The sequence below is a fragment of the Hemibagrus wyckioides genome, linkage group LG19 (genome assembly GCF_019097595.1).
Source record: "Hemibagrus wyckioides isolate EC202008001 linkage group LG19, SWU_Hwy_1.0, whole genome shotgun sequence".
Taxonomy (NCBI): domain Eukaryota; kingdom Metazoa; phylum Chordata; class Actinopteri; order Siluriformes; family Bagridae; genus Hemibagrus; species Hemibagrus wyckioides.
In genome coordinates this window covers 1353404-1368112 of record NC_080728.1, presented here as the reverse complement: position 1 = coordinate 1368112, position 14709 = coordinate 1353404, and the positions used below count along the sequence as shown (strand labels likewise).

The window sequence follows — 14709 nt, the reverse complement described above, 5'->3', positions numbered from 1 at the left end:
GCCTGCAACTGCTAAGAATTTTACACTCAAGTGTACAGTTATTAGGTTTAGTTCAACAAAACAAACTAATTTAAACTGACTCTGGCTTATAGACTATATAGCCAAAAGTATTGGGACACCCCTCCAAACCAACGCTTCAGCTTCATACCAAGACATTTTGGACGATTTCATGCTCTTTGTGGGAACAGTTTGGGGATGACCCCTTCCTGTTCCAACATGACTGCACACCGGTGACCAAAGCAAGGTCCATAAAGACATGGATGAGTGAGTTTGGTGTGGAGGAACTTGACTGTCCTGCACAGAGTCCTGACCTCAACCCCATAGAACACCTTTGGGATGAATTAGAGTGGAGACTGTGAGCCAGACCTTCTCGTCCAACATCAGTACCTGACCTCACAAATGTGCTTCTAGAGGAACGGTCAAAAATTCCCATAAACACACTCCTAAACCTTGTGGAAAGCCTTCCCAGAAGAGTTGAAGCTGTTATAGCTGCAAAGGGCGGGACAACTCCATAACTAAGTTGAACTAAGAGGCCGAGCCCAACCCCTGAAAAACAACACCTGCACTCAATGATGTGGAGGGGTGTCCCAATACTTTTGGCAGTATAGTGTGAACTCAAGTTCCTCTTTACACAGTTACACTTACACTCAAGTTGCGTTGTGACAATGGCTATACAAATAAAATCTCATATTATTACATGTGTAATTAAATGAGTGGACCGAAACTAACAGTTGTATAAACTCCATCTTTAACTCCATCTTTAACTTTTATTGTCCACGTATTTTGACTCCAATGGCCTTCCATAACACATAACCCTGTTAACTAGTGACGTTTTGGCATTCAGTGACCGTTCTCAAAGTAAACGTTCCAGTCTAGCAAACTGTCGGGATTTTTAAATATAAACTGCATTGTCCTTCATTTGCAGTAAGACCAGTGTGAACCACTCGTCGTTACTTTCTCACGTTAAAGTCTAAACATAGCACCCAAGCTCTATTTTACCGAGAAAAACAAACCGTCTCTTAAATATGACGCCATCATCCGCGGCGGCGGGGGGAGTGAGCGAGAGGAGGGGGGATGTTACAGGATAGTACACAACAAAGCACTGCGCGAGAGGACGGGTCAGCCGTGCGCGAGAGAGAGAGAAGCGCTGCGGGAACGAGGTGGAACTTCATTCTAGCACTTCGAGCGTGTTTTTAATGTAAATGTTCAATAACCTAAAGTTTGGATAGAGGCTCAGAGCGCTCGACAATCCGATAGAGAAGACAGTGGGCATTCCAGCAGAGCTGTAAACAACATGTCGTCTCCCAGTCCGGGTAAAAGGAGAATGGACACCGACGTGGTCAAACTGTATCCTTCAGAGTACTCACTGGACAGCGCAGATCTCTAGATCTCTCAACTTTCACTCACATCAACACCTTTATATAGAAATATAAATCTGTGTGGAAATATGAAGTCTGCTTTAACTCAGCACAGTGTGAGCTTATTAAACTGACGTCTGTTTACATGATTAATAATCAAGCAGGAGAAAGCGATGCGCAGATTTATTATAAATAAATAAATAAATAAATAAATAAAAAACACCGCGGTGTTTACAGCAGTTCTTGTCAACAGCTAGCTAGCAGCAGGATTACAGCACACCGCTAGCGCTCTGCAGATTAGCCGCTGGTTATTTTTAGCCTGTAGAATGGAGCCTGGTGTTATTCACGCTGACAGCTACAGAAAAGCTGTTTTTATAGACTTTAAAATCCTCCCTCAAGCCTTTAGTGTCTTTTAAAGGTGTTTTTTATTTGTGTGAGAGCTCTGCTGTTTAGCCACGGCTGCTAGCTCGGCTACGTACTTCCCGTCCCGCAGTGCGCGCGCGCGTGTGTGCGCGTGAGTGTTTGTTTGTTTCTCTTCATATTCAGTGCTGATCAAAAGCTTCGACACAAACAGAGAAAATCCACAGAATGCTAAAAGGCCCGTGTGCTGTCCACTCGTGTGTGTGTGTGTCTTAATGAAAGAAATAACCGCGTCTTTCTGGCGAGCCTCAGTGAAGCTAACAGTGCTAACGGAGCCAGGCGAGCTGAGGGAGAGAGTGAGGCCTGTGTGTTTATACAGAGAGTCCGGCTAGGGCTGGGGATAATCTCTCTATCTGCTGATAAACGGACACTTACAGTGGAGGGAGCAGGGTTTGGAGATGAGGTGGTGATTTTAATCGCTTTGTTCAGGTGATGTTTGGGGAAATGTGTCGACTCTTCAGAGAGAGAGTTGAAGAGTGTTCATGTTTCTCTCTCTCTCTCTCTCTCTCTCTCTGCTCTGTGAAATTTCATCTTTTTAAAATGTTAAATCGAGCTTGTTATTCTTCATTCTTTTATCCTCCATGCTCACAGAAGTCATTTTATTCAGATTAATGCACTTCGCCGTGAGATTGTTTTTCTTTCATGACGCCTCTAGCGGACATTAAGGTGTCACGCGCTCATTCCGGTGTGTGTTAAAGACAGACCGTGACACGAACAGAGCGGTGTTTATGCCACTGTGGTGTAGGGACAGAGGGACAGAGGGACAGAGCAGCAGGTCTGTACCGTGGTGTTGATCTTCATGATGGAGAGATCCAGACACTGTGTGTGTGTGTGTGTGTGTGTGAGGGGCGCAGCCAGGCGAGCGCGCTGATTGGTCAGTCTGTTACTACCCGGAAGCGGAAGGAGGAGGGATTCCGCGCTGAGGGAATATGACTGCGCTCCATTCTTCACCTATTCCTCATAAACACATCGTTTTAAACTAAACAATTTCAGCATTTTTCACAGAGAGAGAGGAGCAAAAAGATCTCACAAGGCTTGAGATTCAATCAGAACATGCAGTGAGGTCAGGAAAACCCCAGCCTGTGTCTTCCTGTGGACAGCAGACGGCCAGGGGTCTCTCACTGGACTCCTCTGACCCCTCTGCATCTCCTTTACTCAGCATCTGGGTCGCCAAATCTGTCAAAAACCTGCTTTTTGTAAATCATACACAACAGTACCAGGTATAGGAGCACGAAATCAGCTGAGAGAAAATGTGAGTTTTAATAAAGCAGCTCTAATAAACCACTAATAGCCCTGAGGGTCTCTCCCTGAGGGTCTCTCCCTGAGGGTATTAGAGATGTGGTGTACATGGAAGGGCTATCACGTTTTTTTTTTTCTCAGTGCTGTCCTGCCCTCTCCTCTGTGGTCAGACATGATTTAACAGCAGTTTGAGCTTTTCCTTTTCCTCTAACTATGACCACGGTGTTGTACAGAGCCTGCAGTCACGTGGCAGTGTGAGGCCAGCTCTGACCGTCACTATAATGACCAGTCTAATCCCCCTGCAGGACCACAGTCACACACTCCACATTGTATTACTGTATTACACACTGAATTAGACCTCTGTTCTGAAAGCTTGGTGAGTCTGGTGACCCAGGTGGAGGTGAGTGTCACACCCACAGGAGTGAAGGTGTGGTCAGATTTCCCTACCTTCAGGTCACCATGGTAACGCAGGACACCGAGCGTCCCGGCTTCACCAAGGTGGACTCTTCAGTCCATTTCCAGCTGTTGATGAAACTCACACAACCCACATGCTCATTTACATAATAAATCCACTGTCACGTTTCCATATAAGGTAAAAGACGTCCCCCTGCCTGACTCACCTGAGCAGAACAAATTGGTTTCTCTAGCACTTTCAGCAGTACCATGTAAATGAAGGTGAGAGGTGGACAGGGGAAAGCCAGCACTTCCTCATGTTTAGGAATATTCTAACAGTACAGATGATGTCATTTCCTTTCCACATGACCTTAACCTGATCTGTTCAGCATTGAGAGTAAACATGAAGTCACCATTCTGAGTGGACTTAATGAATTTGTAGTGAAGTTTTATGGACCACAAGGAAGTAAGTTGGGCTTTTTTTTTCCTCCCTACAGTAATGGACACCTGCTGTTGTGTGTAATTTGTTGACCTGCAGTGACACGCTGGTACATTTCTGTCTTGTGTTGATGTTTTCCTTTAAGTACACTGTGTATCCTGAGGGAAATGTATACCTGTGTGTGATGTGTCTTGATTTAATTTTCACTTTAATGTGAATGTCAGTGTCCATGACCCCTTCAGACTCTGAGCAGTGTCCATGACCCCTTCAGACTCTGAGCAGTGTCCATGACCCCTTCAGACTCTGAGCAGTGTCCATGACCCCTTCAGACTCTGAGCAGTGTCCATGACCCCTTCAGACTCTGAGCAGTGTCCATGACCCCTTCAGACTCTGAGCAGTGTCCATGACCCCTTCAGACTCTGAGCAGTGTCCATGACCCCTTCAGACTCTGAGCAGTGTCCATGACCCCTTCAGACTCTGAGCAGTGTCCATGACCCCTTCAGACTCTGAGCAGTGTCCATGACCCCTTCAGACTCTGAGCAGTGTCCATGACCCCTTCAGACTCTGAGCAGTGTCCATGACCCCTTCAGACTCTTAGCAGTGTCCATGACCCCTTCAGACTCTTAGCAGTGTCCATGACCCCTTCAGACTCTGAGCAGTGTCCATGACCCCTTCAGACTCTGAGCAGTGTCCATGACCCCTTCAGACTCTGAGCAGTGTCCATGACCCCTTCAGACTCTGAGCAGTGTCCATGACCCCTTCAGACTCTGAGCAGTGTCCATGACCCCTTCAGACTCTGAGCAGTGTCCATGACCCCTTCAGACTCTGAGCAGTGTCCATGACCCCTTCAGACTCTGAGCAGTGTCCATGACCCCTTCAGACTCTGAGCAGTGTCCATGACCCCTTCAGACTCTTAGCAGTGTCCATGACCCCTTCAGACTCTTAGCAGTGTCCATGACCCCTTCAGACTCAGAGCAGTGTCCATGACCCCTTCAGACTCAGAGCAGTGTCCATGACCCCTTCAGACTCAGAGCAGTGTCCATGACCCCTTCAGACTCAGAGCAGTGTCCATGACCCCTTCAGACTCTTAGCAGTGTCCATGACCCCTTCAGACTCTTAGCAGTGTCCATGACCCCTTCAGACTCTTAGCAGTGTCCATGACCCCTTCAGACTCTTAGCAGTGTCCATGACCCCTTCAGACTCTGAGCAGTGTCCATGACCCCTTCAGACTCTGAGCAGTGTCCATGACCCCTTCAGACTCTGAGCAGTGTCCATGACCCCTTCAGACTCTGAGCAGTGTCCATGACCCCTTCAGACTCTGAGCAGTGTCCATGACCCCTTCAGACTCTGAGCAGTGTCCATGACCCCTTCAGACTCTGAGCAGTGTCCATGACCCCTTCAGACTCTGAGCAGTGTCCATGACCCCTTCAGACTCTGAGCAGTGTCCATGACCCCTTCAGACTCTGAGCAGTGTCCATGACCCCTTCAGACTCTGAGCAGTGTCCATGACCCCTTCAGACTCTGAGCAGTGTCCATGACCCCTTCAGACTCTGAGCAGTGTCCATGACCCCTTCAGACTCTGAGCAGTGTCCATGACCCCTTCAGACTCAGAGCAGTGTCCATGACCCCTTCAGACTCTTAAGGCCTGGTCACACTACAAGACTTTAACCGTCGGCAGATCGCTTTGCTGTTCAGACTACATGACTTCACTGTATGTCTTTTTGTCCTTGTGGTGTTCACACTACGCGACGCTTCGTAAATGATCCACAAGAGGGCGTCGCACACCACACCATCTGACAACAACTCTCAACTCTGTTGACTTGCTCTCTCATTGGCTGGAGGTCGTAGCTACAACTGACACCACGTGATGTGGAGTCGGCCGACCGTCCCAGATATTTAACATGCCAGATATCTGGATTTTGTCTGCGAGCTGTCAGCGAGCCTCTTTGAGGCGTCGTTGAGTAGTACACACATAAAGATTGCCGAGCGCTGATCACCCGCTGATTTTCCCACGATCACTGACCGATCTGTCGGCCAGCTCGTTAATTTGCAAATTGGGCTTAAAATCCTGTAGTGTGAACTAGGCTTTAGCAGTGTTCATGAAAACCTGTGTATCAGAATGTAAGAACATTAAACACCAAGCTCTCTGGTCAGTGTCAGTTCAGCTGGGGACACGCCTGTCCTCCACTCTTCCTCCACCAATCCTCTATCTGTTCTCCCATCCCCCCCCCCATCCTCCAGTCTTCCTCCACCTGTCTTCCAGCTGTCCTTTGCCTTGTCCTCCCATACTCCCCCACCCACTCCACTCTTCCTCCACCTGTCCTCACCCTATCCTCCACTTTTCCTTTACCTGTCTTCCAGCTGTCCTTTGCTCATCCTCCTGTGCTCCCCTCATCCTCCAGTCTTCCTCACGTCCTCCACCAGTCCATAGGGAATCCTTCACCTTCCTATTGCCTGTCCTCCACCAATCCTCCACTTGTTCTCCCATCCTTCCCCCGTTCTCCACTCTTCCTTCTCCTGTCCTTCTCCTAGTCTCCAGCTGTCCTCCCCCATCCTCCACTCTTCCTTCTCCTGTCCTCCTCGTAGTCTCCAGCTGTCCTCCCCCATCCTCCACTCTTCATTCTTCTGTCCTTCGCCTGTTCTCCACCTGTCCTCCCCTATCCTTCATCCATCCTTCACTCTTCCTCCTCCCATCCTCCCCCGTGTTCTACATTTCCTCCTCCCATCCTCCACCTGTCCTCCGCCAGTCCATAGGGAATCCTCCACCTGTCCTCCTTCAGTCCTCCTCCCTGGTATTCTGACACCAGTTCTCCTCCTAGTATATTCCCCAAGTTACAGTACCCCGGTTGCTGAGTTTGACCAGGTGATCTAGGATGAGCTCTGCTGGTTCCAGACGTCCTCCAGATCATGAAGATGGAGCTCATTGTGCTCCTGGGATCATTACTGTTTCAAAACAGCTGCTGTATCAAAAGTGTTGGCTCCCAGATGCTGGAACCGGTACAAAATGTTCCACTTGCTTGGTAATTGAAAAAAGATTGGGGGCTTTGTGTGTACATGTTACTGAATCAGCAGTCTGTGCTGTATGTCTGATCAGAAGTAACATGTGTGGAAGGAGCAGTATTCCAGCTGATGGTACAGTACAGATCAACACAAGCTGGGACTTTTTCTGTAAAAACACTTTCTGCCACCAGCCTGTACCACTGCTATCCTGGAAGACTAGCTGAGGTTGACGAGGGGGAGGTGCTTACTGCTTGTAGGCGGGGAATTACAGCTTGCTGCTCCGCCTCAGATGCAGCGTAACTGTTGTAGCTCTGGTTGTTTTGAGTGTTGTTATTAATTCTGACCCTAATCCCTTTCCCCCTGGCTGCAGCACCGTATGAGGGAGGTGTATGGAAGGTGCGGGTAGATCTTCCAGACAAATACCCCTTCAAATCACCATCTATAGGTACTGTGTGATTCTCAATCACTTTAAACCATGACACAGATCTCTGAGGAACCGCTGTAAGGTGTGCTCTGTTGTCTTCTTTCTGCAGGATTCATGAACAAGATCTTTCATCCAAACATTGACGAAGCGTAAGTAAAGATGTGTTGCAGTGTGCTGGAGAAGAGACGTGAGAAGCTCCTTACTGTCTGTTTATCCCTTCAGAGCAGGGACTGTTCCTGTGAATAAATAAGTGAATAGAGAGACTCAGGAGTGGTGCTGAACAGGTCTGAGAGATCTACACTGAAGTCATGAACGATATTTCTTTACAGTCTCAGTTAGTCATCACATCTGACTAATGAGCATCTGATCATTGGATCAGGAGAATTTTTATGAAAAACAGAGCAATTGAAGCTGTTTTCCCATCAACCCCAAGCTTCTGTTTTCTTTTTAGTGTCACTCAGCTTTTGGTTTTCAGTATCTGGGGATACAGTAATGTTTAATACTTTGTGTAAAGAAGAGGTTAGTAACTATTAATAATGTAATACTGTAGATGATTTCATTGTAAAGTTACTTCCACAGGCTACACTGAGGAACCTGATCACATTATAAACTCAGACCACTTCACTGGATCGATAGACTGCCTGTAGGATTTAACTGAACTCTAGGTGGTGCTGTTTACACTGCTGGACCTCCGTCAGAGAGAGGGGGGAGGGGGAGAGAGAGAGACAATATTTATTCAGGATATTTATTCAGTCTTTTATTTGAATTTGTCTGGTCAGAACTGAACAGGTAAGTGGTGAACTGGTCAAAACGTCACATGCTGACATGAGCACCTGAGTAATCTCTAATGACATCAGGTCAGAGTTACATGAGTGACAGCTCTACAGAATCCTAACACTGTACTGGTCAGGGTGTTATAGTGTGGATACTGAAGGGTCAGTCACTAATATTCACATTACACAAGTCAGTGTAAATCTTTTGAGTGCTGATGTTTGTGTTCTTTTGTCCAGCCAGTGGAACACCCTGATGTGTGATGTGTCTAATACACTAGAACTGTTTTGTCTCCACTACAGGTCTGGGACTGTGTGCTTAGATGTGATCAATCAAACATGGACTGCTCTCTATGGTATGTAGGAATTTACACACCTGTGTGAGTGTGTGTTTGGGGGTGGGGGGTTGTGTATTAATGCTAACTCGAGCCATGACACTACCACCAGCACCACCATGATTCACAGAAGAGTTCACAGGGTTTGGATATTGTTCCTGTCGTCCTCCACACTGTGGTCTCTCCATCACTTTGGATCTCAGTTTCAGATCTTCTCTGTATTTCTCTCTGAATTCCAATTTGCTCTCCTGATTTTTTCTGTTGATGAGAGGTGTACATCTTATCTGTATTTCTGCTCTCTGAGTCTTCTTCCAACAGTGGCCCTTTACCCTGCCCTATAGTGGATGTTGGTGATGTCACTGACTGTCCTTACAGTGATGCGGTCATCAGCTGCTGCTGTTATCCTTGTCTTGTCTGTGTGCAGTGGCTTTGATGGATTGTCTCTTTCTCCACAGTTTGCTTTTCTCCTGTACACAGCTCTCTGGTCTTCATGTTGGTTTAATGCAGCTGAAACCCAGGACTAACACCAAGATTAGATACACAGAGCTGTTACTGGTTTGACCTCCAACAGCAAGTGTAGATCAGTGAGCAAAGGATTAGCCTTGCTGTTCCAGTACTTTTGGAAGGGAGAGTATACCCTGAAGAACTCATCTAGACTCCACACTGAAGAGACGAGACTTTCTAACTGGTCTGCTCTGATCATCGGGATGTCTTTATCTTCTGGAGGGCTAACATTTTTTACTCATTCATTACATACTGTAGACAATAGAAGGAGCTGTACACTCATATCATTAACTCAGTGACCATTCTCAACTCTTCTGGGAAGGCTTTCCACAAGGTTTAGGAGTGTGTTTATGGGAATTTTTGACCATTCCTCTAGAAGCACATTTGTGAGGTCAGGCCAAAATTGTCCAAAATGTCTTGATATGAAGCTGAAGCATTAAGAGTTCCTTTCACTGAAACTAAGGGTCCGAGCCCAACCCCTGAAAAACAACACCTGAACTCAATGATTTGGAGGGGTGTCCCAATACTTTTGGCTATATAGTGTGTTTGCATTTATTAATTCATCAGATACTTTTATCTAAAGTGAGTTATAAATGAGGAGATTGTGAGAGGTGTGAGGTGGGTGCTTCAGGGCTGGATGAGAACGAGGTGTTCAGCTGCCTTCTGAATCATCTGAAGAGGTTTCAGGAGGCTTGGGGATGGTGTGTTGAAGTGGTCCAGTTTCCAGATAACCAGAGCCTGGGCTAGAAGCTGTGTGTCATGGTCAGTTAGATGGGACGGGTTTACACTTGATGTTAAACCTACAGGAGTTCAAAGTTCAGGTGTTCATTGAAACTCACCCTCAGGTTTCTGTCTGTTCTGACTTCCGTGTGCTTCAGTGAGTCCAGTGATTTATTGACCTGAGTATCTAATACGTCTGTGTTTTTTTTTAATCCCTACAGACCTCACCAATATATTTGAGTCATTTCTGCCACAGCTCCTTGCATACCCCAACCCCATCGACCCCCTGAACGGAGACGCTGCAGCCATGTACTTACACCGGCCAGAGGAGTACAAGCAGAAAATCAAAGGTGAGTGACGGAGACTTGTGTCCACATCCACCCCTTCGCCCCCCTGACCCCCTCACCCGTACCTAAAGACATGTGGAGAGCATTTCCATGGTTGAGCTCTGATCTTCTACGTTCACCAGCTGTGACCTAGCAGCACTGATGGACATCACACTGGCTCTGCTGTGAATAATTGGGGAGTTCCTACAAATGACATGAATAAACACTGGGTTTACTCTGAACACGTGATGATCCAGGTGTTGAGGGGTGTGTGTGTGTGTGTGTGTGTTAACACTGTTCTCTCTCCCTTCTCTATAGAATACATTCAGAAATATGCAACAGAGGAGGCTCTGAAGGAGCAGGAGGAGGGAGCGGGCGACTCTTCATCAGAAAGCTCCATGTCGGATTTCTCAGAAGACGAGGCACAGGACATGGAGTTGTAGTGAACATGCACCTCTTCTTTATTCCAGAGACTATAATTTCCTAAACATGAGACGCAGACTATAAAACTCATATTTAAACAAGACAATTTTTATATTATTATTATTATTATGATTATGATTATTATTATTATTATTATTATTATTATTATTATTAAAATCTGAATTTTTATGGCTATACCATTGATAAGGATTACCCTCTTTATGTGACATCCCCAGCCCTAAAACACACACACACACACACACACACACACACACCCTAACCTGAGCTGTCTAGTCCTCCCCCTCGGTCCTGTAGGTACAGTAGTGTCAGTGTGCTACAGAGAGAGCTGGTCATTGGTCAGGGAGGATGTTTGTGTCTCAGTTCTGTAGCCTACAGCACAATCTCTGACACTGAGCACAACCGCTAGATGGACTGTGGCCTGTGTGCTGACCCCACTTTGTGCTGATTGGACACTCCAAATGACCTCACCATTCAGAGACTGGACTAAGAGAGAACTAGAGTTCTCTCTCTCTCTTCTAACCCCCCCCCTCTCTCTCTCACACACACGGTGGGAGGGGTTGTGTGTTTATTCATCCCCCATATAAAAACCCCTCCTCTAAATTTACAATCCACAGTCTGATCTACAGAAGCGGCGTCTCTTCACTAGGTCAGTGTGATTGGACGTGTTCGCTTGGCATGTTGTTCTCTTTTCTCTTTTCATTTGTTCCTCCACTTGCTCTTTGTTTTGTTGTTCATTTCAGTCATTCATTGGGATTAAAGAAACAATTGCACCTTGAAGCTCTTTATTTTTATTTTTCCTCCATTTTGATTGAGTTTGTGGTAATTAAGACACGACCCCCATTAGCCACTTCAACCATGCCGTGTGGGTCCAGGCTGTGCGGTCAGAGAGCTCGGACTGCCCCATCCTGAAGGAAGGAAGCTAGAGCAGTGACTTAAACACGTAAATACTCAGCCCTTATCACCATATTGCCAAAAGTAAAATAAAGTGGTCTTCTCTTCCTTCTGATGTGCTGGTTTCCAGTTCCAGAGGGCGCTCAGAGCCCAGTGTGTGGACCGGCTTCTGATTAAACAGGAGCTGGTCCCTTTGTAGAGAATGAACTAGCCCTAACCAGAAGCTGTGTACAGCTCACGAGTGTGTAATATCTTCTTTATAACAGAGTGGAGTAAGTCTGATTTGACTACACTTAAAAAAAACAGTGTATAGATGCTAGCTTACAGGATGGTCTTTTCTTCTTATTTTTAAAATAATAATAATAGATATGTTACAGATCAGCTAGGATGTACATTTAAGCCCCTCCCTGTAGAGAGAATCTCCTAATCAGACACGAGGTCTCCCTCAGATACCACCCCCCCTCCCCTCCCCTCCCCTCACTCCCTGACCCACCTTCACTTCATCCACTACCACAGCAGGCAGGAAGGTGCTGGACAGGAGGAAGCCCACGCCTGTTAGAACATCATGTACAGTGTGTTTCACCTGCAGGAGTAAAGAATGTGTGTAAAGGAGAGGAGAGAGACTTTAGAGCTCCTTCATGGACGTTTCTCTGGAGAAGGTCTATCATCAGCCCACTTCTGTAAGGAATCACTCCTCTCTCTTTTAGTTTTGTTTCTTTTTAAAGACGAGGACGTTTTGTTCTCTCCTCAGCGCAGTATTGCATTGTCTTGAAGATGCTGAGGTGATGCATCTCTGTAGGTTTTGTTTTACTCAGAGCTCGGCTTAGATCTGCTGCTTTGGTTTCACACTTGTTGCATGGTTTTTTTTTTGTGGCTGTGTGTGTGTGTGTGTGTGTGCCTTTCTGATTTAGACACAGTTAAACGATGACAGGGTTTTTGTTTTGTTTTTTTAGCGTGGAGAAGCTAACACCTTGAGATGTTTGTGTGCTTCCAGCGTTGGTCTAATTACTCAGAACTTTCAGTGATTATTATTGATGTATATTTTGTCTAGTTGATGAAACGCTCGTCTGTCGCAAGGCTGCAGGAATCCACACACACACACACACACACCTTCGTTTGTGGAAGGCATGTGCACGCACACCTTTATTTAGTTGGGCGTAAAGAGCGAGTGCCACGTGGTTTCATCAGTGCAGCACAGTCGAATAAAGCTTCCCCCCTCCCCTGAATTTTAATTTAGATATTTTCCTCCCTGAACTCGTAGCACGTGCAGAGGTCAGGAAGTCCACCGGTCCAGTGGCGTGCGTCTAAACCTAGCTCTTCATCTTCAGCCTGTAATCAATTGGTGAATGTCTGTCTGAAGCATTGCCCGATATTTCAGATTGAAACACGAGATCTGTGTGATTATTTTTTCATTTCTATCCAATCCTGTGCGCCTGCTTTTTTCAGTTCAGCCCACTGTCCACTTAGTCTCTACGTCCATGTCAGATATTCTTTACTGCCTGTTTTTAATGAATGCAATCAATGTATTAAAGTAATTCTCAGCTTTTCATTTCTAACCCTTTTTATTATTATTATTCTTATTCTTCTTATTATTATTATTTTCTTTTTCTTAGCATTGTCAAGTGGGCATGCCTGTCATAGAGTGTTCCTTATCTATAGAACGATAACGTCCTAAAAGGCTGTGTACAATAAACTGTAATAACCTTTTGTAATAAAATATTAAATACATATTGCAGCTCATGTCCTTCTGAGTCAGTGGGAGCGTGTTGATCCACAGCACCAACAGTGTTTAACAGTGGTGTTTTTGTTTATTTCTCTTGTCCAGATGTGTAGTAGACAGATGTGTAGTAGACGGATGTGAGACGCCAGGCTTGTACTGTACAGGAGACAGAGCCAGGATAGTGAGTAGAGCACAGGTAGGATCTATAAAAGATGTCCCAGCAGTTTCAGTGTCCAGTGCAGATTTCAAGCCCACGGATTATTCAGCAGTATTCTGGCAGTAACGTGGGTTAGGATAAGATCGACCACACAATATTGCATGATGATGCTTCACAGAACACAATATTAATCCACATCCATAAACCAGAAGCTGAGTTTAAAGTCTGCTGTATTTTCAGCGTGGATTTTGTTTGGAGCTCAACATCTCAACCTAAATCTAATACCTAACCACCCATGAGGAGTGAAATCTTCAACACAAATGTAATGTTAATACTTATAACTGTTCGTACCAGGAGTCCAGCACTTTCTTCTCAAGGAGACCAGTGCAGTGGAAATAAATAGACTGAATTCATGAGGGTGGTGCTGCACCAATCAGCTGTAACAATAAAACCACCAGAAGAATCAAACACAGAGTGGGATTATAAATCATTATAAACACAGAGAGTGGGATTGTAAATCATTATAAACACCAAGAGTGGGTTTATAAATCATTATAAACACCAGAGAGTGGGATTATAAATCATTATAAACACCAGAGAGTGGGTTTATAAATCATTATAAACACCAGAGAGTGGGATTATAAATCATTATAAACACAGAGTGGGTTTATAAATCATTATAAACACCAGAGAGTGGGATTATAAATCATTATAAACACCAGAGAGTGGGGTTATAAATCATTATAAACACCAGAGAGTGGGATTACAAATCATTATAAAAACACAGTGGGATTATGAATCATTATGAAGACAGAAAGTGGGATTATGAATCATTATGAACACAGAGTGGGATTATAAATCATTATAAACACCAGAGAGAGGGATTATAAATCATTATTAAAAAAAAGAGTGGGATTATAAATCATTATAAACACCAAGAGTGGGATTATAAATCATTATAAACACCAGAGAGTGGGATTATAAATCATTATAAACACCAAGAGTGGGATTATAAAACATTATAAACACGAGAGAGTGGGATTACAAATCATTATAAAAACAGACAGTGGGATTATGAATCATTATGAAGACAGAAAGTGGGATTATAAATCATTATAAACACCGAGAGTGGGATTATAAATCATTATAAACACAGAGAGTGAGATAATAAATCATTATAAACACAGAGAGTGAGATTATAAATCATTATAAACAGAGTGGGATAATAAATCATTATAAACACAGAGTGGGATTATAAATCATTATGAACACAGAGTGGGATTATGAATCACTAAAAACACTGAGTCGGATTATGAATCATTATAAACAATGAGAGTGGGATTATAAATCATTATAAACACTGAGAGTGGGATTATGAATCATTATAAATACAGAGTGGGATTATAAATCATTATAAACACTGAGAGTGGGATTATAAATCATTATAAAAACAGAGTGGGATTATAAATCATTATAAACACCAGAGAGTCGGATTATAAATCATTAAAAACACTGAGAGTGGGATTATAAATCATTATAAACAACAGAGAGTGGGATTATAAATCATTA

At 44.7% G+C, this 14709-nt stretch overlaps 1 protein-coding gene across 1 annotated transcript; it reads left to right on the top strand.

The window, feature by feature from the left end:
• Positions 1 to 1050: 1050 nt before the first annotated feature.
• On the top strand, positions 1051 to 12991 carry ube2h (ubiquitin-conjugating enzyme E2H (UBC8 homolog, yeast)). The gene is made up of 7 exons (XM_058416899.1): positions 1051 to 1347; positions 3800 to 3876; positions 7220 to 7294; positions 7383 to 7422; positions 8347 to 8399; positions 9824 to 9952; positions 10247 to 12991. Exons 1-7 carry the CDS (start codon positions 1295 to 1297, stop codon positions 10369 to 10371), a joined length of 552 nt encoding a protein of 183 aa, XP_058272882.1. The 5' UTR covers positions 1051 to 1294; the 3' UTR covers positions 10372 to 12991.
• The last annotated feature ends 1718 nt before the right edge of the window (positions 12992 to 14709 follow it).